The sequence below is a fragment of the Ornithorhynchus anatinus genome, chromosome 6, assembly GCF_004115215.2.
Source record: "Ornithorhynchus anatinus isolate Pmale09 chromosome 6, mOrnAna1.pri.v4, whole genome shotgun sequence".
Taxonomy (NCBI): Eukaryota; Metazoa; Chordata; class Mammalia; order Monotremata; family Ornithorhynchidae; genus Ornithorhynchus; species Ornithorhynchus anatinus.
The window spans coordinates 36,123,513-36,150,223 of NC_041733.1; the positions used below are offsets into that span (position 1 = coordinate 36,123,513).

Genomic DNA, 26,711 nt, shown 5'->3' on the forward strand with positions numbered 1-26,711 from the left:
GATTGGTAGAGTAGGATATAAAAGAGTCGGTAGACACGTTCCCCACCCAGAAGAGGTTACAGTCTAGAGGGGAAGACAGACCTTAAGATAATTCCAGGTATTTAGGTTAGCATATGGGCTAATCTCAAGGGAAGAGACTACGGAACTTTTTTAGGAAGAGAACCTGCCCAAATGCTTAGCTCTGCTGAAGAGCCTACGTCCTTATTACCGGTGTCTTTATTACCAAGCCCATTCATTTTTGAGATACTGAAAGGGGACAATAAGCGGGACTTTTTCGGCCCACCTATAATACTCATCGATTGAAGTTAGGAACTGGGAGTATTTCTACGGAGTAGCTGGCTGGCCTGAAGATGTTAGTGTGTCAGGAATATAGAGGTTTTCTGAGACCAGTCCTGTGATTTTGCCTTATTCTCTGCATTGTTCCAAACTAAAAATAAATTTTCAAAATAAATAACTATGTTCCATTCCCCATATTCTTCTTTCTTTGCCCAGAAATCGGAATGGAATTACTTAATTCCGTGATTTAAAAATCAGTCATAAGAAATTGATACCCTAAGAGCAAGAAAATCATATTACAAATACTGTATAGGGCAATACTGTATAGGACTACAAGGCATTAAAACAACTTAGTAAAAACACAGAGGTAAAATTCACCAATGTTTCCTACTTTAAAATGGGGTTTCTTCTGTCTGAAGAAAAGCACAAAGGCAATTCATGGAGGAAGTATTTATCTCTGTGATGAGCCAGTTAAGACCGAAGCCTTTTAGGGAAAATTACATTCCAGAGTGTTGAATCCAGATTTGCAGAAATTGATTATTTGGCAATGAAAAGTAATGTACATTTGATCGTAACATATACTGAAGCTATACATCAGGATAAAGAGACATTTCCATTTTTTTGTGAAATAACTCAGTTGGCAACCTGCCGGGCACAAGTGGTAGGCTGCAACGTAAATACAACAACAAAATAACTTCAATAAGAGCTAAGCTTATTTGGTATTTTGTGTCATCTTATTCACAGTGTGCAATCAATCAACATTTCCTGAGTGTCTACTTTGTGCAGAGCACTTGGGAGAGTAGAAAACAATTAGAATACACAACATTTGGCCTCAAGGATTTTACCACCTAGTGGGGCAATGAAGGAAATAAGAGAACGTATAAATTACGTGCATAAGTACTGAGGAAATTGTGAGCACCTAAATTCTGAGAAGGAGCATGGCCTAAGCACAGACCATAGGTCTGGGATTATCAGAAGGGCCTGGGCTCTAATCCCTGCTCTGCCACTCGTCTGCTGTTTGATCTTGGGCAAGTCACTTCGATTCTCTGTGCCTCAGCAGCCTCAACTGTAAAATGGGGATTAAGACTGTGAGATGTGGACTATGTCCATCTGATTAGTTTCTATCTACCCCAGCGCTTAGAACAGTGCCTGGCATAGAGTAAGCACTTAAACACCATTAAAAATGGGCACAGTACTGAAGGGTTGCAGTAATAGCTGGAGTTAAGTGGGGAGATTAGAGATTCATCAGGGAAGACTTTTTTGAGGCGATGTAGTAATAGTAATAATAGCATTTACTAAGTGTTTACTGTGTGCAGAGGACTGTACTACGCACTGGGAGACAATACATAGGTGGGAATTAGACACGGTCCCTGTCCCTCAGGGAACATACAGGCTAAAATAAAAACAGAGAGAGGGGAGTGGGGATCTTCTCCCCTTTTCCGGTCTAGTTTATCTAAACCGTAGAGAAACTGCTTTAGGATGGAGGACTGAAAAAACCCAAAGCATTCTCTGACAAATGAGGAAATGGAGACTTCCATGCTCCTGGGAAAAGTGGCGGGGTGTGTGCCTCAGAGTTGTGGCATCCGAGCATCCCAAATACAATGAGCTTAGACCCAAGAGCTCAAATTTACCCAAATGAAACCTTGGTTAAAACCAACTTTCAACTGAAAATAAAGATTGGGGAAAACCATCGGTTCCTGTTTAGGTCTTGAAAATAGACAGATGCATCTTTTTACCTCAACAACAGAGTCTGAAATTCGTACAGTCTCATCAAGACCTTTGAAGATGGGGAGAGCTGTATGGTCTGTTGGATATGAAGGGGAAGGGTGTTCCAGGTAGGGAGGAGAACATAAAAGAGAGGTCGGCAGGAGACAGGAGAACGAGGCACAGTGAGTAGGTCAGCTTGAGAAACACTGAGCTTGAGATGGGGTGCAGTGGCAGAAAAAAAGAACAAAAGCAGGAGGGAAGAGAGTTGAATTAGTGCTTTAAGGCCAAGGTTTTGGAATTTCTGCTTGATTTAGAGGGGGTTAAGCAACCATTGGAAGTATCTGAGGAGTGGGGAAATGGGTGCAGAATGGCATTTTAGAAAAGAGTGTTTCCACCTGGAAACACATGCCAATGTTTATTCATACGCTGATAATTCCCTCTTGATGCAAGAGGGAAATTGTATTCTATAAAATAACTGAATTGTGAACTCAGATAGCAAATAAGTATTGAAGACCAGGTAATTGGGCCTTTTATCTCCTCCTTATAAAAAACAAAAGTTTATTTTCCCTTTAAATGGGCCAGTAAAATAAAACTGGCATCCTGCAGTGTAAGCTGAATGGATGATAAGGAATCTTAAGCTTTAACAAAAATAAATAGCTCTTAGGAACAGTGCAAATACTAGCATGATGCAATCTAGAAATGAATGCATACAGTGAGTGCTGGATCACACACAAAAAATTACATTCATAAAGGTGAACCATTTTGCAGTACTGAAAATATATTCTATTGCTCACAATTCTTCCAAAACTTTTCAGATTATGGCATTTTGCTTCGAGTATCAGAAAGTCTCAAAGCAAAATGTCATAATCTGAAAAGTTTGGGATCCTTGATTGATCATACTGTGTGTCTTGAACACCAACTCCTGCAATTAGGACTGTTCTCGCCATTCATTTTTAAGGATCATGCATAAATATTTGTATAAAGACAATAAAATTTCCCTCATTTCTTCAATCCAGTTAGTAACTAAGAGACCAAATAAAACAAATTAAATATTTTTGCGTGTTTATCAATGAAGAGACAATATAAAAAAGCAAAGATATTAATAAAGGCTTATGCCAGTCATTCGTATTTAATAATAATAATGTTGGTATTTGTTAAGCGCTTACTACGTGCAGAGCACTGTTCTAAGCGCTGGGGTAGATACAGGGGAATGAGGTTGTCCCACGTGAGGCTCACAGTCTTCATCCCCGTTTTACAGATGAGGGAACTGAGGCACAGAGAAGTGAAGTGACTTGCCCACAGTCACACAGCTGACAAGGGGCAGAGTCGGGATTTACTGAGCGCTCACTGTGTGCAGAGCGCTGTACTAAGCTCTTGGGAGAGTACAGTATAACAGACGCATTCCCTGCCCAAGGAAATTTTAAAGCATTAGAAATCTCCAAGAGATGAGGGAAAAACCACTATTCTCTTTTAGCAATAAATTATAAAGATCATGGAGAAAAGCACCCAATGTTCTAACTCTCTTCCTCCAATCAAGATCATATCTAAACCACCTTGGTCAGCGAGACAGTTTTCTTGTCCTCAAGAAAAATCTTCGAATAAAAGAATTTCTAACCTCCCTATGGTAACATATTCTAGGACTTCACAGCTCAGATTGAGAAGCAGCGTGGCTTAGTGGAAAGAGCTTGGGCTTGAGAGTCAGAGGTCACAGGTTCTAATCCCAGCTCTGCCACTTATCTGCTTTGTGACCTTGGGCAAGTCACTTAACTTCTCTGTGCCTCAGTTCCCTCATCTGGAAAACGGAGATTAAAGCAGTGAGCCCCACCTGGGACAACCTGATTACCTTGTATCTACCCTAGCGCTTACAGCAGTGTTTGATACATAGTAAGTGCTTAGCAAATACCATCATCATCATCATTATTATTATTAGCAAAGGACCAAAACAAAATCCTTCCTGCTGCGGTAAACTAATTCCACCAGTGACACCTCTAATCCCTAACTTCTACTGTCAATTGAGCTTGGCTGGCCAAGGACTATCAGTTCATGCCTTAAGGTCTTTAAAAAAAAAAAAAAGTCAGGCTTTCCAGGAAACTAAAACCAGAAAATAGAGTATCCTATATAGCCAATACAGAATCCACCTATTTTCCTCAGTTTTATGATAAATCCCTGCTGAAATGCAGCTGTCTTTCATTTCCAATGATGACAGTGACAGTGAGACACTTTCCATTTGCTTGAGACTGCACTGCGTCTTTCCATTTCTACAGTATTGAGCAGTTACAAACATAGGTTCTTTCATGCTTTATTTAAGCACTTAGTCACACCTATCCATCTTCCCATTCTTTTTATTCTCCTAACTGTAGCTAATTTTATATTTCTCTTCCTTCTAAACTGAAAATTCCTTGAGGGTTGGGATTAGAGTCTTTTACTTCTATTACGCTCAAGCACTTAGCATACAAGGCTTTTCACACCGAAGGCCCTCAAAAAATACTACGGATTGATTGATTAGAAGGAGGGGAATCCTAGGGGAATGAATAGCTCCAAAAGTAGTGGTATTTTCAAATATAAAAGTTCAGAGAATGGAGCTACATATTTTGGTCTCCTTTTTTCCTTTCTGCACAGGCTTTACCAACTTCAACAGTTAGCATTTAGAATAGAAATGGATGCCTTCAGGATAGTCTGGTAGAATGCAATTGTCTATTTCAATCTAGAAAATGCCAATACTATTAAATATACATTATTTTCCCCTTAAGATTTAAGTAAAAGGGAACTTATAAAAGATTGCTTTTGTGAGTTTAATCACTTTCTCTTATAGATGAATATGTGGAGGGGTGACTAAAAACAAATGCACTTAATAACTATGGGAAATTTCTAACGAAGAAGAATACGGTCACGTGAGTCTTAAAAGTAAACAGAAGTCCCACAGGGCAGTTGAGAAAATCTTTCAGCCTGTAAACATTTTTTGCCCGTCGGGAACATTTTCACTAACGTTCCAGGCAATTACCATTTCTGCACCAATGAAAACAAAGAATGGGACAAACAATTGAATAAAATCATCATCATCATCATCCATACTGATTCACTGTTCCCTTGGTGCAGAGCACAGTACTAGACTCTAGGGACATCATGTAGAAATGACAACCTAGTCCTTGTCTGGAAATCCAGAATATGCAAGAGGAAGACAAGACATAAAAAGGTAAAATAAAAGTCTACATAGGGACCAAAGAGAACAAAACTATCTCATTACAATCATGAGGAATCTCAAGCTAGAAGTTAGTTTTTGTTTCTACTATATTTAACAGCTTCAAGTCACATCCTTAGAGTGTGATAACAGGGTAGATGGCTTTTACTTGGGCTCTGTCTAGGCATAAAGTGGTGACAATCCCAGGGGAAGTGGAAAAATTGTTCCCGTCTCCCATCTCAACACTGGCACGTCGAGGTTTCAAATACATCTCTTTCCTGAGAGAGAGAGCCTTGGGGTCTAGTCCTGGTTCCAATGCTCTGTAAGGGACCCGTATAAATTCATCCCCTTGTGCCTCAGTTTAGCTATTAAGTGAAAAAACGATGCATACCCTACCTGTTTCACCAAGACAGTGTGAGGAGATTAAGTAGTAGGGAATTGAACTCGTTGAAAGAAAAAAAAACCTAAATAAATTCAGAATATTGGACCTATTATTAGCCAATATCAGTCAGCATTAGTTGGCTGAAGAAATAGCGAAGTGGGCAGATTGAAAGTCAATTTTTACTTTAATTTCTCTTCCTTATTCAAAGTCATTCTTTTAGGCCTAACCTAATTCCTTTCAGATACTGAGCTTATTCTGGATCACATAATATAAAGTCAGTGCTTAGAACGGTGCCTTGCACATAGTAAACGCTTAACAAATACCACAGTTATTATTATAGTATTGAATTCAGGTTTAATAACAATTTCTTAAACACTGGAGTAGTAGCATGGGCTGGTGGAAAAAGCATAGGGCTGGGAATCAGAGGTCCTAGATTCTAATCCCAGCTTCACCACATGCCTGCCATTTGAGGTTGGGGAAGTCAGTTAATTTCTCTATAACTCAGTATCCTCATCTGTACAATGGGGATTAAATCCTACTCCTTCTTAGAGCCCCAAGTGGGTCACGGACTCTGTCCAACCTGATTATCCTGTATTTATCCCAGGGCTTAGAACAGTACTTCCCACATAGTAAATGCTTAAGTATTATCATTACTGTATCATTAATACAAAACAATCAGGTAGGACACAAACCCAGTTCCAATTGGGGCTCATAGTCTAAGCAGGAGGGAGGACACATATTCAATTCCCATTTTGCATCTGAAGAAACTGGGGCACAGAGAAGTTTAGAGACTTGTGTGAATTCATACAGCAGGCAATTGGCAGAGCAGGAATTAGAACCCAGGTCCTCTCACTCCCGGGTTTGTGCTCTTTCCAATAGACCCAACTTCTACTATATATACGTATGTACACATACATACATGTGGGGGGTTCGGGTGTCTATGCGTGTGTGTGTGTGTGTGTGAGAGAGAGAGAGAGAGAGAGAGACAGAGACAGAGAGAGAAAGATCCAATCTTCCTCTTTAATATTTCTCAAATGGTGATTTGATGGTCACGATTCTGAATTCTCTTCATTGTATGGTACTGCTAAGTTGAATGGCTGTCACTTGCATACAGTAGATACCTACTGACTACTGAAACATGGGTTTTGTGAGATATTTTTTAAAAATGGTATTTGAGAAGTATGTACTCTGTGCCAGACGCTGTATTAAGCATTAGGGTAGATGATTATTTTTATTATGTTTAAGTGCTTACCATGTGTCAAGCACCGGGGTAGATACAAAACAGGTAGGTTGGACACAGTCCCTGTCCCACATAGGGCTCACAGAGGGAGAACAGATAACAAAACCCCATTTTAGAGTTGAAACAACTGAGTCATGGAGAAGTTAAGTGACTTGCCCAAGGTCATATAGCAGGCAAGTATCAGAGCTGGATCAGAACCCAGGTCCTTTGACTCTTCTCTTTCCACTAGGCCACACTGTTTCAATATAATACAAGATAAGTGTTTTGAACATAGTCCCTGTCTCACATAGGGCTCACAGTCTTAATCCCCATGTTACAGATGAGGAAACTGAAGCACAGAGAGGATAAGTGGCTTTCCCAAGGTCACAAAGGAAAAAGTGGCAGAGCCGGAATTAGACCCAAGATTCTCTGACTCTCAGACCCATGCTTTTTCTACTAGAACATACTGATTCTCAGTTTTCAGTGACATTCATATCCTGTAGTTGATAGAGGGACAACACATGAGACTGCAGTTCAGAAAGTGACTACCCTTATCAAAGGCAAATGAGTGAAGAGAATATAAATGATTCAACTGTTACAGAGAAAATACGGTGAAAACTAATTTCCATTCCAGCCGCTTCATGCAACATGATTTGACAACAATATATGAAGGTGCAGAGTAGCCCCAAGTCATTTTATGCATTACTTTCAAAATGTGTAGAAGTTCCAATACCACAACTCATTCAGTACGGCAATGTGGATCAACCACCAGTGTTGATCAAATGAATAGTATTTTATTTATTCAAAGATGACACCCTAAAGAAATCAAATTATGCATTTCATGAAAAAGCCCTGATGAGCAAATATCCAGTGGACTTCAGAGGCTTCATTTTGAGAAGCACTGTTGCACCTCTTGAGAAGCAGCATGGCCTAGCAGAATACAGGCCTGGGAGTCAGAAGGGCCTGGGTCTAGTCCCAACTCTGCCGCTTGTCTGCTGTGTGACCTTGGGCAAATCACTTCACTTCTCTGGGCCTCATCTGCCTCATCTGTAAAATGGGGGTTAAGACCGTGAGCCCTATGTGGGACAGGGACTGTGTCCAACCTGATTAACTTATACCTACCCCAGCACTTAGTAACAGTGCCTGGCACATAGTAAGCGCTTAACAACTACCATAAAAAATCTCATTATCTGCCGAGCAACAGAAGCCCTATCACCCACCTTATTGCAAGGGTCCTGCAGATGATATTTTTAAGTGTTTTACAGTTTGACAGCTAATCCACAGTCCGTCCCCAGGAATACATAAATCCTGTTGTTGCCAGTTAAGAGGAATCGAAATGCCAAAAAAAGTCAAAATGAAGGTCGCAGAGTGAGTCATAACTGATTTCAGATATAAAGACTTGCCTTCGACAGGTAGATGTTGGGATCTACTTAGACAAGGAAGTGCTAGCTCCCCTATCACTGCCTGAGCACTAGGGAGCCCCGGGCAGAGTAAAGAACTCTGGGACCCCAGTAGCTGCAGCCCAAACACAGTGTTGATAGCAGCACTCTCTCTAGATCCCTTCAAAAGCCTTCTAAAAATCACATTTCCTCCAAGAGGCCTTACCCGACTAAGTCCTTCATTTCCCCTATCTGCCCTCCCCTCTGCGTCGACTAATTCGTGGTGGGCGGGTCTACCAATTCTGTTGCATTGTACTCTCCCAAGTGCTTGGTACAGTGCCGTTCACGCAGTGAGCAAGTGATCGATAAATACCCTTGAATTTTTGATTGACTCCATACTTGGCTGTGAACTCCTAAGGCACTCTGATACTCAACCCCAGCCCCACAGAACTTAGGTAAATATTCTTATATGCTATTTCCCCTCTCCGTAATCTACTTTAATATCTGTCTCCCTATAGGCCGTAAGCGCCTTGTGGGCAGGGAGCACTTCTCCCAACTCTGTCATACTGTACTCTTTCAAGCCCTCGGTAGAGTGCTCTGCACACAGTAAGTGCTCAATAAATACCACCGATTGACTGACTGACAGCCCCTGGCACATGTCAAGCCTTCTTTCCTTGATCTCCCACAAGGATAAGCGAAGTGACCAATGTGGGGCACAGACATTCCTGGAGGTCGTCACTAATGACCCATACTTTTTGCAAATCAGCTCTGAGCATTTTCATGCGGCACTTGCATTGTTTCTTAGCCATCCGAGGCATCTTTCCTTAGAGCTATTTTCCTAGGGCTGTCTTCTCAGACTTAAGAATGAGCGCCTACCTCTGCATCAAGTGCTCTTAAAATGCATGAAGTCAGTTCCAGTCTAGACGGAGCAATATAGGATTGACCGTTGACTGAGTGTGCATTCCAAATGTGCTATGAAGGCTGGATGGCTCTTCCCGGTCACACTATTCAGCAAAAGGACTTCTTTCATAACCAGCTCCAACACTAGCAATCCATTGAAAGAAGACAGACTGGTCCAGTGTGACACGGTACTTCTTTAATGTACACTTGCCTAAAATATTTTCTTTTCCGGTCATGTGACGCTTTTGAAGGTCCCCCCAAAATTTCTGGTTTTAAAATGGTAAACAAGGCGATTCTTAGTTTAGTGTAGTTCCGACTGAAGTCCTTTCAGGAGAGATTCCTTTAAGAACTTACCAATGGGGTTGGCTTCTTTCTCCTTTAAAATATTTCAGCTCCGTTACCAGGCGGACACTCCCTGGATTCCTCGATCTTGCTACATCTCATTTTTTCTAAGTGTACACCCTGAACACTGCTTGCTAATAATGCACACATATTTGTCAATCCAGACACCAAGACGACTTCCTGGTTAAATGTTTTTTGATGATAATATCTGAGAAAAAAGCACTGGGCTGGTGCTAAGTGTCATTAGCATTTTTCAGACAGGAAATATGTCTGAAGTGGAAAGGAAAGGTACTTTAGAAGCTGTGCTCTTCTTATTAACATTAATTGACCTTACAAATTAATTCACTTCTAGAAGAATCTATAAAATATGTCTTTGCCCAGGGAAAAAAACAATACTTTAGAATCCTAAAAATCGATATGCCACATCCTGAAAAAGCAACTAAATAGCTTTTTTAATGCCAAATGTCAGTTTTCTTCCCTTCTTAATAATCCACGGGCCACTGAAACCTCACACCTATCCATAATGCACAGTTTATTTACGCACATCTTAACATTCAGCTTCCTACCTTCTTCTTAGATGCACATTTAATGTTCCGAGGCAAATGCCAGTTCACTTAATTTTTCAGAAGCATCCCCCAATAAAAACTATGCTAGATTCACAACGAAATAATTTGAAAGCCAATGGAAGACTTTCCCCATTTATTTACAAGGATGGAAAGAGCTCTATCTAGCTATTGGTGGCAGAGGGATTGACTGATGTCGAGAACGTTTATCAACCAGACTCGATTCCTGGATATTTCCCCTCATTTCCATTTCTGCCTGGAGCACAGAACGGAACAAAAATCATATCAATCAGTCAAAACGCCATAAGGTCACTCGGTTACCACACAGACAATTCTTTCAAAATATTCTTGCTCATATTTAAGACCATTTGTTTGAAGTTGGGTTAAAGCAACACAAACTTCATAAAAAGTGTTTTCTTGCCAGGATTCAGAATTATACCGTGTCATTAGGGGAGGAAGGGGGAGGATTTGGAATTTTCAGAAAGCAATGTGCTCCTGAAAGTAGAACAAAATGTTGGAGAGGATTAACAACAAAATGATAATTAAATCATTGTATCACTCAGTGACAGGCTGTTCCAACTCTAAAAAGGAGAGGCACATGATTGTAGGCCAGGAATCAGTGTAGGATAAGGTCACCAAGCATCGGATCTCAGGACATCAGTCCCACTTTTCAGCAATTTGTCCCACTTCTCCCATCTTCTGTGGAACTTCCATGACTTGCCTTAAAAAATATACATATTTCATATTCATGTATGTGTGTGTGTGTATATATATATATATATATATAATGTATGTGTGTGTGCATATATATATACACACACACACACACATACACATATATATATACTGCCGGCTGTCCCACTTTTGAACGTCCATAAATCTTTTGCCCAAGTGAAGCTGTTCCTTTAAATCTGCTCTCTCCTAAAGGGAGAGCGCTTCCAGTCTGAGGACACAAAGCATAGGAACAGCTTCTCTGGCTTTGGCAGAACTGCAGAGACAAGAGAGGAGCAGCCTGTTTGTAGGACCCAGCAGGGGGCCAAGAGAACAAGGACTAAGCTATGGACTAAACAAAAGATAGGCCATCATGAGCCACAGAAGCAGGTTACCAAGAATCAAAAAGCATAAAGCAGGCTTGTGGGCAGTGGGAGAGAATAGAGCTGTCTAATCTTCCCATATATCTTGCTGCACACACCACTGGACCTCTGCGACAGACTGAAATTACCACTGCAATTATGACTGGTATTTGAAACCTTTGGGCTCACACATACATGAGAGATCCAGTTCCACTGAGAATAGACAAAGCAGAGGGTAAAAGATGGGTAAGGAGGGGTTAAAAAAAAAAGCATGCTTTCGGCTATTTCCATTTTTGAGTTTCTCTCTCATTTCTGCCATGACTCTTTGCATCCATGTCTCCAGGGTATGTTTCTCTCCTCTCTCTCTGCCCCGCTTACTCCATTCCTTGTTCTTCCTCCCTTTTCTTCCGCTTCACATGTTTGGGACAGTATCCCCCAGGGCCGATCCTCCCGGGAAGAACCAAGACCCCAAGGGAGGGTCCCATTAGGATCTCAGGCAAATCTGGTTACTTAAGTGGAAGACTGAGGGTTCTGATCTAAGAGATTTTGATGGAATATTTTCCTACTCATGCGTTTATTTTTCCAAGAATAAATGGGAATTTACATACTAATCATTTTCACCCATGGCTTGACAAAGTCAAGGAGATTAGGTACTAAAAAATAGCTCCAGACAACGGGAAAGCAATAACAGAGAGGTACAATGAAGCAAAAGAAGATAGTTGCCACTATTATCTATTTTTGATTGCCTATTTGGTGTGTGTGACTCTGTTCTGAATACTCTGGGGGTAGAGTCAGAAGAAAACACCTGCCTGCCCGTAAGGAGTTGAGAGTTGATGTTTATGTTAAATAGAAAGTCCTACAGACATTTAATAGAATAATGAATTTCCACTGAACTCCAAAAACGGAGGATTTTTAAAGTGGAGAACAAAGTGAATTATCTGAAAATCTGCTAACATTAGTTCAGAAAACTGGTTAGGAAGAAGAATTCAGGTAATCAGAAAATAAGACAAATTAAAAACATCCATTTCAGTTCCATTATCAAATGTTCCAACATCAAATATCCTCCATCTCTATAATTTCTGATAATCAGCTCTTTTAATATGAATTGTTTTCTATGGATTGACCAATAGTCTTGGCAAGATCAGAAGGAATAAAAAATATCAGCATCAGGTCGCCTGGTCCCCAACACATGAGGTTTCTGAGTGTTCTTTTGTCTTAAACCTTGTGGGTGGATTTTCCCATCTTTCTCACAAAGTTTTCTCAGAGGTGGTTCCAACATCAGTTAAACACTAAAGTGCTTTGAACTGGCCCTTCAGAAATAAAGATGCCTAGAAAATGCCAAAGCAACTCATGTAACTGCTCCACTCAGCCCAGAATCTTTGTCATTTACTTTCACTTCGCTCTGCTGCAAGAATTTAGCAAATGGACAAAAATGATAGAATTCTGATGTGAAAAAGCTAGAGGAGAAAATACAAAGGGAAAGAAGATGATTAATGATCTAGTTAATGGGGCATCAGATCTGAGCATATGTATTTCCCACAGGCCTCCACTGTCTATTTGCTGAAAATCATCCATTATGTTTGTCGCTCCCTTCCTCCTTCTCTCCTCTTCTTCCATGTTTTATTCCTCTCCTTTCTCTCCTTTTCTGTAGCCATTAATGAAGCACTGCAACAGTATGGGGCAAGATATTGCCCCCCCCACGCCTTCAAAAACAGCTTGTTTGGGTTTCTAGGGTCTCTGTTTGTGTCAAAACTCTCCAGCAGTTCTGCCAGGTTAGAATCTTGGTCTCTATGCCTCTTTGAATGAATGAATGAATGAATGAATGAATGAATATGTCCTTTGGGCATTTCGGGGTTCACCCCACACTCAGCCCCACAGCATCTATGTACATATCTACAAATTATTTATCTCATGCTTGTCTCCTCCTCGAGACTGAAAGCTCATTGTGGGCAGGGAACGTGTCTTCCAACTCTACTGTATTGTACTCACCCAAGTACTTAAAACAGTGTACATTAAGTGCTGCATAAATACCACTGATTGAATAATCTCTGAATCTAGGTGACTAGGCAGATCCTTCTGTTCGTGTCTGAACCATCTCAAGTGATTCTTGACATCCCCAAGAACAATGCAGATCATCCCTCAGGATAACCTGAGAAATTCTAAAATCATCTCAGATAATCCAACCCTGCCCAGATTCCTGAAAATAGTCTGGCAAAAAAAATCTGACATAGAGTAGTAATCTCTATAAAGGAATCTGCTAAAAAGAAGCCTATTAACTTGAAACTCCAAAATCTAAGATTGGTAACTCTAAGACCATAGTAAAAGGCAGTTAGAGACCGCATACAGGGTAAAGGACACTGACTCACAAGGAGGAAATGCTGCTTCAAAACAGCACTGGCCACCTGAGGTTACCCAAACTGCCTTAACTGTGAATGGCCCTTTTTCTCTCTGGACTTGGAAGTGGTGGGATTTGAAGGTAAAAGCTGGAGAGAGCCTCCCCAAAAAGTAAAAATATCCCAGAATGATTTTCCAAAAAAAAAAAAAAAAAAAAACCAAACCCAGGGAAGAAGCTCCATTATGACTGCTCTGCTGTTTTGTGTTATTTAATGGTATTTTAGGGTGGTTTTTTTGTCTTTTTATGTTATTTGTTAAGCACTTAGTATGTGTCTGATACCATACTAAGCATTGAGGTAGACTCAAGTTAATCAAGTTAGACATAGTCCAAGTCTCACATGGGGCTCACAATCTTAATCCCCATTTTACAGATGAGGGAACATAGGCCCAGAGAAGTGAAGTGACTTGTCCAAGGTCACACAGCAGACAAGTGGCAAAGTCCGGACTCAGAGAGAAATATGACTAGAATCAAGGCCCTCGGAAAAGTGTCTGGTAGGAAAAAACTGAGAAAATTAACCCATCCAGGTTTTCAATATAGATAGGACAGCGATTTGGTGGGGACAGTGAGATTGAAGACTAGATCACAAAGACAGAAAACAGAATGGGTTAAAACTTTAAGTGTCCCCATAAAATCATGGGTCTCCCTATTTCCTCCAACTGGCCTCAGCACTGGTGAATGCTGTTGATTCAATTCTTTAAGATCTCTTTGCAAAAACCGCTTTGGCCAGGACAGGCAGGAAGTAACGAATGATAATCAATCCACCTACAGTGATTATTGAGCATTTACCGCGTGTAGAGCACTGCAGTAAGCATTTGGGAGAGTACAATATGATAGAGTTGGTAGACAAAGTCCCTGCACTCAAGGAGCTTACAATCTACTGGGAGAACTGCAAATTCAATCGTTGGGATACCTGCTCAGAATTTATTTATTTTTAAGGGTATTTTTAAAACGATTTCTATGTGCCAGGCACTACAGTAAGCACTGGAGTAGATACAAACTAATCAGATTGGACACAGTCCAAGTACCACATGGGGCTCACCAATTTAATCCCCATTTTCAGATGAGGTAACAGAGAGGCACAGAGAGGTGAAGTGACTTCCCCAGACGTCTCACAGCAAACAAGTGGCAGAGTCAGGATTAGAACTCGGGTCCTTCGGGCTGCCAGGGCCCTAACCCCAGCTTTTTCCTTCCAGGTGCTCAGTGGACCATTTCCAGGCCAGAAAGTGCCAAGCGGATGAGTATTCAAAGCAGCAGGTAGCTAGGTCATTATTTCTGCATGGCTGATCTCCCATGCCAATGAAGATCGGGTAAAGTAGGAAGAAGAGGGCCAGGTTCCCTACAGAAATAGGACTTTATAATATGCCAAATGCTCCTTCAACTTTTCGGGTGGCCTTACTGATTTTATTTAGCTAACTTAAGGTATATGTCAGTTCCAGTAAAAGGACTGAAGTCCTCCTCTCTCGTTCATGCAAGAAAATATTAAAAGTGCAATGTAAATGATGTGTAATATTATTATACAGATCTTTAGGGTAATCAAGTTGTTTGACATTTTTGTAATGATGCCTTTTGGAATATGGAGGGTATAATTAGCTGCCATACTGTACATTAACAATGCTTTCCCTGCCGCACGGGCTTTGTGTCTATAAATAAAATAATTACAGCTGGCATCAGCTTTGGGTGGCTACCCACTCTCTCACAGAATGATGTCAGGGAGAATTGCCAGATTCCCCAGAAATGCACAATACAGAAACAATGCGACCTCCTAGCAGACAAGGACTGGGGCTTCTTCTCATTTCATTACTGTCAAAGGATGGAAACAGATGTTATTAGAATTTCACACTCTGGCTATACAGGAAAAGTTATACTTGATGAACAAGTCCCTGCGTGGGCAAAAGTTGGGTTCCGCAAAGTGGCATAATTCATAAGGGTGGCCATATGTGCTGCCTGCTTTCATTACCTATATAAAGCAAGTATCCAAGACAGGCAACCTAAATATGAACAAAGGAAAATGGCATCCTCCATTTCAGGCTTTCAAGTCAACATTCCCCCACGGTTAGTGACAATTTTTACCAGACAACTTAAAAAACCATGAGGGTTTCATTTAGTTTTTGACCTTGTTCAGAAACTAGGCTGCTGTAGCACTTTGTGGACTGATAATAGTTTGTTTTAATATGGAAAACTGACCAATCTGGGCTTCTTCTAATACTAACTTTAAATAATAATGAGGACTAGTGCATAACCTAAGAATAGTTTCACACTACAGGCTGGGCTAGCAGCATCAACGGAATCATTTTTTAGATTATCCTCCTCTCCGCGCTTTCTCAGTACCATCACCCTCACTCTAGACCGAGATACAAAGAGCCCAGGGCGGGTCCTGGCATTTCGAGGTCTACAAACCCAAATTAGCACTACAAGCTCATATTCTCCAAGTATCTCAGCGTGACTTAGTGGAAAGAACACGGGTTTGGGAGTCAGAGGACGTGGGTTCTAAGCCCGACTCTGCCACTTGTCTGATGTGTGATCTTGGGCAAGCCACTTAGCTTCTCTGTGACTCAGTTACCTCACCTGTAAAATGGGAATTAAGACTGTGAACCCCACGTGGGACAACCTGATTAGCCCAGTGCTTAGAACTATGCTTGGCACATGCTAAGCGCTTAACAAATACCATAATTAATTAATTATCTGTAGACTATAAGGGGCCATCTAGTCCTGTAATGCTTTTCAGATCTTAGATCTTCCCGTCAGGGAGCTTAACTTATTTTTTTCAAGCTATTCAACATCACTACCGTGAAACCTGTTAATCAAATAAGCAGGCTCAAAGTAGCTGCCATCTACATCTATCTTTCCCCACTGCTCAGGCACAAAGAACAGAACCGTTTGTTTGATGGATGAGGAACTGAACAAGCCTATGATCCTGTCCCTGTTGCAAATTAAACTCTGCCTGCAGAGCCGTCAGTATAAACAGGTCACTCCCCATTGGCACTTCATCAGTTAAGCTTCTATTACCGCAGGTATGCAGGCTAGTTGTGAGAGCAAACATCACTAATCATGTTGATCCAGTGCAGATCTAGAAAGCAGGTTTCTTCGCACTTGCTATCCACAGTACAAGGGGTAAACATTTTCCCAAAGCATGAAAATCTTACTAATCTGCTCAAGAAAGGATGCCGGGGAAAATCAACCTCTATTAAACTATGGATTGAGCTGCTAGAGAAAAGTGGGCTTCAGCCAACAGGAGGAGCTCAAAGAGTATCACTAGGAAGAACAAGATGAATCAAGACCATATAACACAAAATCAACAATGGAATACCTGCTTTTATGCATTACACTCACAGAACAAATGAATGACATCCAAGCTGTCTAAACTGGCTTATGCTGGCTTGCATTAATTTAAACGCTTGCTTACACTCCTCAGGGATATTAGGAATTGAATTAAAAAAAAAAAAGCAGTGGGGAGGGGAGAAATGAATCTTGGGCTACCCTAAACACACACAATAGAGACATCCAGCCATTTCCTCAAGACTTTCTTTTCTAAATATAATATGAAACGATAAAGGATTCAGGAAGAAACAAGAGGCAACTCTTGAACAACCTGGAGAAAATGATTTCTCCCCTTTTCTGTTCCCATTGCCAACTGGGCAGCTGAACTTTCAAGTGATTTTTCAGAGCCCTAGCGAATGGTTTGAAGCCATTTTCTGCAGCCTGCCGGAATTTGGTATCTATTTCAGATCTATGAGAGATGGGACATACCAACATGCTTCTCTTTTTGTTTCAGTTTGTTCACAGTTTTCCAGAGGAGTGTATGCCATCTTTGGATTCTATGACCAGATGTCAATGAACACCCTGACATCGTTCTGTGGAGCACTGCATACCTCATTCGTCACACCGAGCTTCCCAACGGATGCCGACGTGCAGTTTGTCATACAGATGCGGCCGGCATTAAAAGGAGCCATCTTGAGCCTTCTGACACACTACAAATGGGAAAAGTTTGTGTACCTCTATGACACCGAAAGAGGTAAGGAGAACCATTTACTTAAATCCAGCTCTTATATTTCAAGAAAATGTCTTTCACCCTGACTGAATATCCGTTACAAAGTGAAAACAGCGGAGAAAGTTAGGCATAGGGACAACAGAGACCATCTCTGGGAAACGACTGGAAATTAGTCATCATTATGCTCGTCGGTCGGCCTTGTATTGCACAGTTTATTTCTCTTTGGTTTCTTCACTTAGGAGATACTGGGAGGAAAAACTAATTTGACCCCCATTTACTCTCCCCACCTTCAAAGCCCTATTGAGGCTTTCCCTAAGCCCTCATTTCCTCTTTTCCCACTCCCTTCTGATTTGTTCCTTTTATTCACCCTTCCCTCAGCCCCCCAGAACTTAACAAATAAATTACAGATATATATATATATATATATATATATATATATATCTGTAATTTATTTGTTCATCTTCATGTCTGTCTCGCCCTCTAAACTGTGAGCTTATGGTGGGCAGGGAATGAGTCTACCAACTCTCTTGTACTGTACTCTCCCAGGCACTTAATACAGTCCTATGAACACAATAAGCTCTCAAGAAACACGATTGATAGATATGAACTGTGATTCTTAGAATGCGTCTATTAAGGTGATAAGAAACATGTAGGAAGATAGAGTTCATGATGGAAACTGAATGGAATGAAGTAAGGAGTATCAATAGGGGGGTTACCATAGTTTCCAAGTAGGAAAAATACAGAGAAACGTCACCCTCTAATTGATGATGTTGCCTGGGATCTGTAAGCTCTGTCTGTTGTTGCATCCAATCAGAACTGGGAAGTCGATTCCCTCCCTGTAGGCCAAGTTTGGGGTACAGGAGGACAGGGAAGTCCCCAGGAAGAGGGGAGAGGAAAAAGGAAGCAAGGATTTACCGTACTTTCCTCTAAGGCGTGGTCAACATGCCAGGGCTGGTTTTAGAATTAACAAATTACATATAAGTCTATGGCAAATGTAACAGTCAGTCCTGACAGAGTCATGTGTCAGAGGAACATCGTTCAGAGGAACATCGTACTTATTGAGTGCTTACTGTGTGCAGAACATGGTATCAAGCCCTTGGGAGAGTACAATATAACAGAACTGGTAGATACAACAAACTCTGCAAATCAAAGGAAAACCCGAGAGCACCTTCCATGGATAAAATATTTAGGACACACATTCTCATTAATTTTGCCATGGGAAAAATAGTTGTCAATCACTACTGGGGCCAGTATGTTTGGTCTTGATGCAGGGAAGAACATATGACATTTTAAATTGAGTCTAACCATAATGCTTAGTTTAAACACACATCCAAGTTCATCTGAAATTGTCTCTCAGAAACCCTATTCATTTTGCTAGGACAATCAGGTTAAACTTATATCCAAAAGACTTTATATTTTGCTACTATCACCATCTAGGCTACTGAAGCTAAAATAATTTAAAAATTCACTCAAATTTCACCCTTTGAAACTATGATTTTATTCTCAATCCACTTGTTCAATAAGAATACATGAATCAGTGTATAACCACTATTGGAAGTATATTCTACTGTCATGTACACAAACAAGGTGCAATCCTAGTCTCTGAATTCCAGAATTTTTAAGAAAAGTCTTCTTTAAAAATCCTACCACTATGATCAAGCCTGAATAATCCAGGAATGGATTGGCCAATTTAGGAATATCCTCTTTGCGCCATACTATCGTCCTCTTATCTTGATGCCTCTTTCACTTCTCATTAGCCCCTCCAATGGAGGGCAAGCAGGAGAGTGAGAGCAGCTGAAATTTGAAAACAGTCAATGGTATTTATTGAGCCCCTGATGTGGGTCAGTCACTGTTCTAAACACTTGGCAGAGTACACTACAATAGAGAAGATAGACCTGATCCCTGCACTCAAGGAGCTTACATTCTAGTGAGGGAGACGGTTATTAAAATCAATGACAGAGATGGGAAGCAGCAGGGTATAAGGATATCTGCCTAAGTCCTGTGGGGATGGGGTTAGTGTCAAAGTGCTCAAGGGGTAGAGACTCAACTGCATAGGCAGCGCAGGAGGCAAAAAGGGTAGGGAAATGAGAGATTAATCAGGGAAGCCTTCTTGGAAGAGATGTGATGTTCGTAGGGATGCTTTCTGAGTCTCATCCGTCTGCCCATGTCAGTGAATCTTTTCAACAATTTACTGTGTTTGGAATAACAAACTGCAACCCTTGGATTTGTCTATCAGTCTGTATCTGACACTTTTATTAAACACAATGATGGCATGAATTTTTGCTGGGTACAGTGTTCTCATTAATGGATAATTAAACTTTTAAAAAGCACTAGAATGTCCATTCTGACAACTGTATATGCTTCGGGTCTAAGTTCTCCATTATTAGCTGATTAATCTGGAAAGAGATCCTTATTTATCAAACTTTAATTTGGTGGGCCAAACTACTTGATGATGAACGGCGAGTCAGTGAATGAATGATTGGGAAATTGAAAAGTGAATGGGGGCATCAAAAGTTTGAAGTCATGTAATCAATGAATGGTTTTTATCGAGTGCTTACTGTGGGCACAGCACCAGAGTAAGCGATTCTGAGAGTCTAGTAATGCGACCGATACCCATATCTGATGCCCAATTCTCAGCAAATGTTTTTCACGAAATATGTGAAATTTGCCTATTCTGGTTTGAGTCAGTTATGGCATGTTCTTCCTAATAATGATAGTATTTGTTAAGTGCTTACTATGTGCCAAGCACTGTTCTAAGCGCTGGGGGAGATACAAGGTAAACAGGTTGTCCCACATGGGGCGCTCAGTTTTAATACCCATTTTATAGATGAGGTAACTGAAGAATAGAGAAGTTAAGTGACTTGACCAAAGTCACACAGCTGACAAGTGGTGGAGTCGCAATTAGAACCCATGACCTCTGACTCCCAAGCCTGTGCTCTTTCCACTAAGCCAAGCTGCTTCTTCTTAAGGGATGCTTTTGATTATATCTTCAGGAATTGGTTTCACCAGTACTTTCATATATCATTCATTCATTCAGTCGGGTATATTGAGCGTTTACGGTGTGCAGTGCACTGTATTATATGCTTGACGAGTACAGTATAACAGTAAACAGACCTGGCACCACCTAACAACTAGAAAACACTCAGTTAAGGGCCCTGTAAAATTTCACACAGGGAGTAAGGTATTGCCTATGGAAACCATATCTTCTCTAGAAGACAAATTTAATGGGAAAGAGGAGTTTAAATTATTCAAGTCTTGGATTTGTTGTAGATTTATGAAAAACAATTCCAATGAATATTTAAAACCAAGATTTGGAGGTCACATGACTTGGAGCCATCAGAAACCCAGACGCTTTAGAGTTAGCAAAGCAACTGACTATCTCTAAGTTAAACCAGGGAAGGCAAGTCCGTCTGGAGCCTGGGTCTTAACCCAAGTGGCAGGTTGGGCCTGAAGCCAACTGTGTTTCTTCAGAGGAAAGTGGTTCTGGAGAACCTACTGTCTCTCCACTGGACATAAGCGCAGTAAAAATAATGAGCCTGATCCTACCAAATCAGTATGGTCCTCACTGGGCTTAAATACTTTCATAGAAGGAAAATAATCAAAACACCATGGAATGTCAGTCATTTTGAGAGGAAAAGCCCACAAGTACCCAAAGGCCATCCCAGAGGGAAGGAAACGCAGAGGGGAGTAAAGTCGGACATTCAAAGACTAGATGAAAAGATCACAGATGAAGAAAGGGGAACAGGGACTCACTGTAATAAGGTAGGGATGACTCTATGGCATAGGCAAGGTGGGAATTTGTCAATAAGACGAAGAGGATCCGGAAGAGGTGAAGAGGCGGGTGGCCACATAATTTTCCACCATCCCAAAGAACAGGACACATGACTACCCATCATCAGCTGGTCTTCAACTGTGGACATGACGGCCTCTGGAGCCAAATGTCTCCAGACTCTAAATACTCCTCTGACCCACAGAACCGTTCTCCTCTGTTGGATCCATATACCCAGGAGATGAAGCCAGTCTCAACAGCAGCAGTCGCTTAATAAATACAACGGATAGACTGATTGATCACTTAGGTAGTGTCTATTTCCTAGGTGCTGGGCCACGAATTAGGGCCCGTCCTTTGGCCTAGCAGTTGGGCCAAACTCTTAAATCCAGCATCCAATGACCTCTTGTGAAATTTAGTGAGTACCACATTTAGAAATAGGAGAAAATAACTCAGAATGCAACTCAGACCCTAAATGAGAATATTGTGAGGATCCCAGTCCTGGCCTTCTTGCTAACTTTCAATACATTCCTGTGGTCTTCTCCTCAGTGAGCCACTCTCATCTAGGATTCAGAATGTCTCCACTGAATTAACAATCTTCCAATAGATTATTCCTATGTCTCCCAAGATTATGTCATGGTTGTTACAGCTTCTAAATTGACCCTGTATCACTATCACCAGGATTGTCTACAGTATTCAGGGCACTGAACTAAGCATTTGGGCACATATTAAAAAAGGTGAAAGGACACAGTCCCCTGCCCTAGGGTAGTTTATAATCTACGACGATTTGCCCAAACATATTTATAATTTCAGAATTCTCTTGTTTCTTGATGCTTAAATTGTGTTCCCCAGGGGACGCTGATCCAATCGTAATTTTGGGACTTCTTTCATGGCAACTCAAAATAGAGTGCAGGAGAGAGACTGGGAACAGGATGGGAGCCAAGGGAAAAGAGAGGAGCCCAAATTCATGTTTCCCCTGGACAAAACTTTGTTTCTCTGGAGACATTTGCTTTTGCCTGCATCCAAATTCATTACTGAATTTCAACCCTACCACTTGTATTTACTATCCAAGTCCCATCTTGTCTGTTTGCTCTCTAGGCAAAGTGCTGCTCTGGGGGCATTGGAGTGTGATTTTAGCATGGAGAGGAGCTCAAATTACTTTCTACATTTGAATAAGTTAAAAATAACTGGAATGGCTACCCCTGTTTGCACCCCAACTTGCCTTCTTAGCTCCCCACAAAATAATCTCTTAATCATATTTTGCTTTTGGACTCACCTTTACTTCAACACTGAACAACACCCCTTCTCAACAGCACCAAATTGCAACCCTATCTTCCTTAAAAGCCCTCATAAAAGCCACCTCTTCTAAGAGGCATTCCCCGCCCTTCCTAGTCATGTACTGCATCAGTCATCAAAGCACTCATGGACAGATCTGTGCATTAACTATTTATCCCAATCAATTAATGGTATTTATTGAGTGCTTACTGGGTGCCGAGTACTATACTATGTAATTGAGAGAGTACAATACAATAAAAAAAATTCTAAATATGGAGAGACATGATTTCTTCCCTCAAGTTTATAGTCCAGTGAGGGAGGTAGCCTTTAAAATAAATTACAGGTGAGAGGAATGGCAGGGTACCTAATCCTTTATTTGCAGGTTTATCACTTTCATCAACCCTCTTACTCTTCTACCCATTATGTACTTGATGATCTTGTACAGTTGCTTTCTTCAATAGATTGCAAAGTTGAGGCAAGAGGCCAGTCTACTTCTACTGTACATTCTCAAGCACCTAGCATAGTGTTTGTCAAATATCAGGACCTCAATAAATGCAGTGGCTGATGAAGATGACATTGATGTCATGTACCTAAATTTCTCTGGTGGACGACCAATAACCATGGCTGAAATATTTGGGGGCAATCTACCTAATCAAATGAAAGGGATTTTCAAATTCAAGAGTAATGAGTAAGTGACTATTTGGGCTGGATTGTGAAAAAAAAAATCATACATGTGTCTTCAATGAGAATTTCATTGAAAATGAAAATACTGAAGTTGTCCTATTTTTCAATAATTCACACCACACATTCTTGACTGCTTTAGGGCATAAATGAAAAATGCAGAGCAATTTGTTGTCTGTTCTTGAAACAAATTACCATTCAAACGTTTCCTTTCTATAAAGGTTATTAGCTTACCAGCTTGTTCCTGGAATTGGACCACTGGTGCAAAAATCACAAGACATTAAACCACTCTTTCAAAAGCTGAATATTAGTTACCGAGGAAATCATTCTTTTAGCGACAAACTTATTTTGCAGTACCTCTCCGATACTGCAGATCAGATGCCTCCGCTATTAATAAATACTGTCATATTTTCCAGCTGTCGTGCAGAATTAAAATCACTGCTGAGATTTTATGTTGTTTACTGTAATATTTGAGGCTCAGGAGGTGAAAGCCAGTTTTTCTACAGAGATGCTTTCCAAACTTAGAATTTTTTTCACCAGATGCCATTCATTTACTGTATTAACCGTTTTATGTTAGTAGCCTTGAAATCTACTATATGAATGAGGCAAGCCCATTGAATGGTTATCTGAAATGATGCGCCTGGATTAGGAGGGGGTCCGACCATCATGGCAGAGCTTCAGTGGAACAATCCATGGAAGTTTCTCCACTCCACTGCCACCCCAAAGTCTTTGAGAGGACAAGAGTTTGGACTGATCTGGCTACATGAACCTCTCCATCGCCAGTGATAGACTGAAATAAAATCCTCAGCTCTTCCACCAAGACTACTGTAAGCCCAGTGGGCGTGCTGGTTGTTGCTGTGATCTTCTTGGCATCCCACAACAGAAATGCTGGGGGTTCCCCCTTCCCACCACCCATTACCCCCCTTAGAGCTCCCAGGTGGTGACTGTGCTTCTGGGCCCAAGGCAGTTCCAGGTAGCTATCCCTCCCAGCTGCAAAAGCACCATCTTCTACATTATCTTTATCCTTCTGGCCCCATTTATGATAGTAGTGATACTATTGAACTTTTGCTGTATGCAGTACTGTATTAGGCTCGGAGGGGGAAAAAATATGCAGGTGAAAATTAGACACAGACTCTGGTCCCCCACGGACTCATAATCTAAGAATAAGATGGTGGAAGGGAGGAGAGGGTAATAAATAAAAAAAGAGACACTGCTTTTTAAATCCTCGTCTCCTTCCTCCACCAACTGCTCTTGTCCCTCGGCAAATTCAGATTTTCAAGTCTGCAGAGTGGTAAGAAAAATGAGAGGAATTTCCTATATTTACCCGAGACCTATCTTCCTACGCTCCCCAAATGGTCCCCGTTCCTGACAGTAGTGTTCATTTGTTCCGGTCCTTTTCAGAATAGAAAGTAATTCTCCTACTTTGGCCCTGCCTCTGTTTCCCTGCACTTCCTGTTTCTGAAACTAAGTCACCACATCCTCACTAGCCTCTTTGGAAGATGTAGAAGTATCCTTTAAGAGGTGGGAACCACCCCTCACCCCCCCACCACACACACACATATTCACTCTCATCCTCCTAGCTTGGAAACCACAAATAAAGGTTAGAAAATGTTTGTCTTGTATTGTACTCTACCAAAAACTCAGAATGGTGCTTAGCACTCTCTAGACACTCAAATACCACTGATTAATTGGCTAGAAGTAGCAAATATTAGGTAATGATAACAAATGACGTATCCACAACTGTCTGGGATGACCTAATGTGTGTGCATTCAAACCAAATCAATATTCCCCAAAGAAGTGATGCTCACACCCAATCTCAAATATCAGAGCCTGAGGGCCAGAAACAAACAGAATGCAAAAACAATAGTGTTCTATTCACAAAATGGGAAACAATTACAGAGCTCTTGAAGACTAGCAGTAAACAAAGGTGGAAAACTCTTTTTTTCCCCCAGTGGTATTTGTTAAGTACTGTATTAAGTGCTACGGTAGGCACAGGATGATCAGGTTGGACTCTGACCCTGTCCCACATGGGGCTCACAGTAACTGAGGACCAAGAAGATAAGTGAAATAGCCAAGGTCACACAGCAAGCATGTGGTAAAGCTGGAATTAGAATGCAGGTCCCCTGACTTCCAGGCCCATGTCCTTCCCACTAGGCTATGCTGCTTCTCTTTGGTTAACTGGTGGTTAAATTCTGCTTCTCCAACTCATTCAAGAGTGAAGGTACAAAAGCAAATTAAAAAAAAAACAACACTGCCCTCTCCCTCCCAGCCCAACAAATTGCTTTATACCACAGAGAGACTTGATTCACTAGCAAAATACAAGAAGAAAAGTTGGTTTCAAGGGGGTCTATGATAGTGCTTCTTATCCCTCACCTTCCCGCAGAAAATGTTTCACATTGTGAGGGGAGGAAAAAAAAGGATCGACTCTCGTCATTGCTGTCTGGATGAAATCAAATCAATAAATTGACAGGGATGGCTGCAGTCCAGCTTTGCCGGCTAGACAAAATAGCTGATTAATTAGATGGTGCTAAATGCCTCCGTAGGACTCTCAGTAGCAGAACACAGGCTAATTAAGATCATGTCAGGAGGACATTGTGGCAGGGTTAGAGACTAAAGCCATTCTTAACTTTTACAGGGCACTTCACAAACTCCACTTCCTTAACAAAGGAGCTCCTTCTCCTCACTAGAATGAGTATTTATAACTGAGGATTTATATAAGGGATTTTCATAAATTCATCAAAAATGTATACTCTTCTCAGAGAGGTAATTAAGCAGCAGCATATTAATTTGCAAATGCAGTACTTCTACCTTTCTTTCCTTTGAATATTCAATACATTTGAAAGGGAAGATAAAATTGCTTGCAGCTTCCTCACCTACATGTATGTGGACTTTTCCCAAGATGAAAAATGTAAAGGAAAATGTATCAGTACAATCTGATTTTTCACATATACAGTGTTCAGAGGTGGGGGAGGGTGGTAGATGGGATATAGTTTTTCCTTTCTCAAATCCAGAGGTAGAATGCCAGCATTAAATGTTCACTGGTGCAAACTTATTTTTCACAAACTTCTTCTTTCCGATGGTGATTTAAAGACTGGGGGGGACGTGCAGGGGAGGGTTGGTGCTTTAATCATTTTCATGTCAAAACCTATTCTACGCCTCAAAGCACTTTATACCTCTTATCTTCACTGTTCCCCTGTGGAGCAGGGAAGGCAGGGAACATGCCTACCAACTCAGCTGTACTGTACTCTCCCAATCATTTAGTACACTGCAGTGCTCTACACACAGTTAAGTGCTCAATAAATACCATCGATGATGATGATGATGACAGAATCCCACTCATTTCCCAAGGAGAGGCAAGGCAAAGATGCAAGTGACTTGCCCAAGGTGTCATAGCCAATGGCCACCCTTGTATATGGTTAGAGCAGAACCTATTCATTCATTCATTCAATAGTATTTATTGAGTGCTTACTATGTGCACAGCACTGTACTAAGCGCTTGGAATGAACAAGTCGGCAACAGATAGACAGACAGTCCCTGCCGTCTGACGGGCTTACAGTCTAATCGGGGGAGACGGACAGACGAGAACA

The 26,711-nt window shown here is 41.1% G+C and overlaps 1 protein-coding gene across 9 annotated transcripts in view; it reads left to right on the plus strand.

Annotated features, from left to right (window-relative positions):
- GRIA3 (glutamate ionotropic receptor AMPA type subunit 3) overlaps nt 1–26,711 on the plus strand; it is a 261,251-nt gene that overhangs the window by 47,725 nt on the left and 186,815 nt on the right. For all 9 annotated transcript variants that reach the window (XR_003760542.2, XM_029067979.2, XM_029067976.2 and 6 more), the window contains one exon: nt 17,187–17,426. Coding sequence is in view for 8 of the 9 variants with exons in the window: in XM_029067979.2 (XP_028923812.1) it covers nt 17,187–17,426 (240 nt within the window). In the remaining variant the exon portion in view is untranslated. The remainder of the gene's footprint in view (nt 1–17,186; nt 17,427–26,711) is intronic.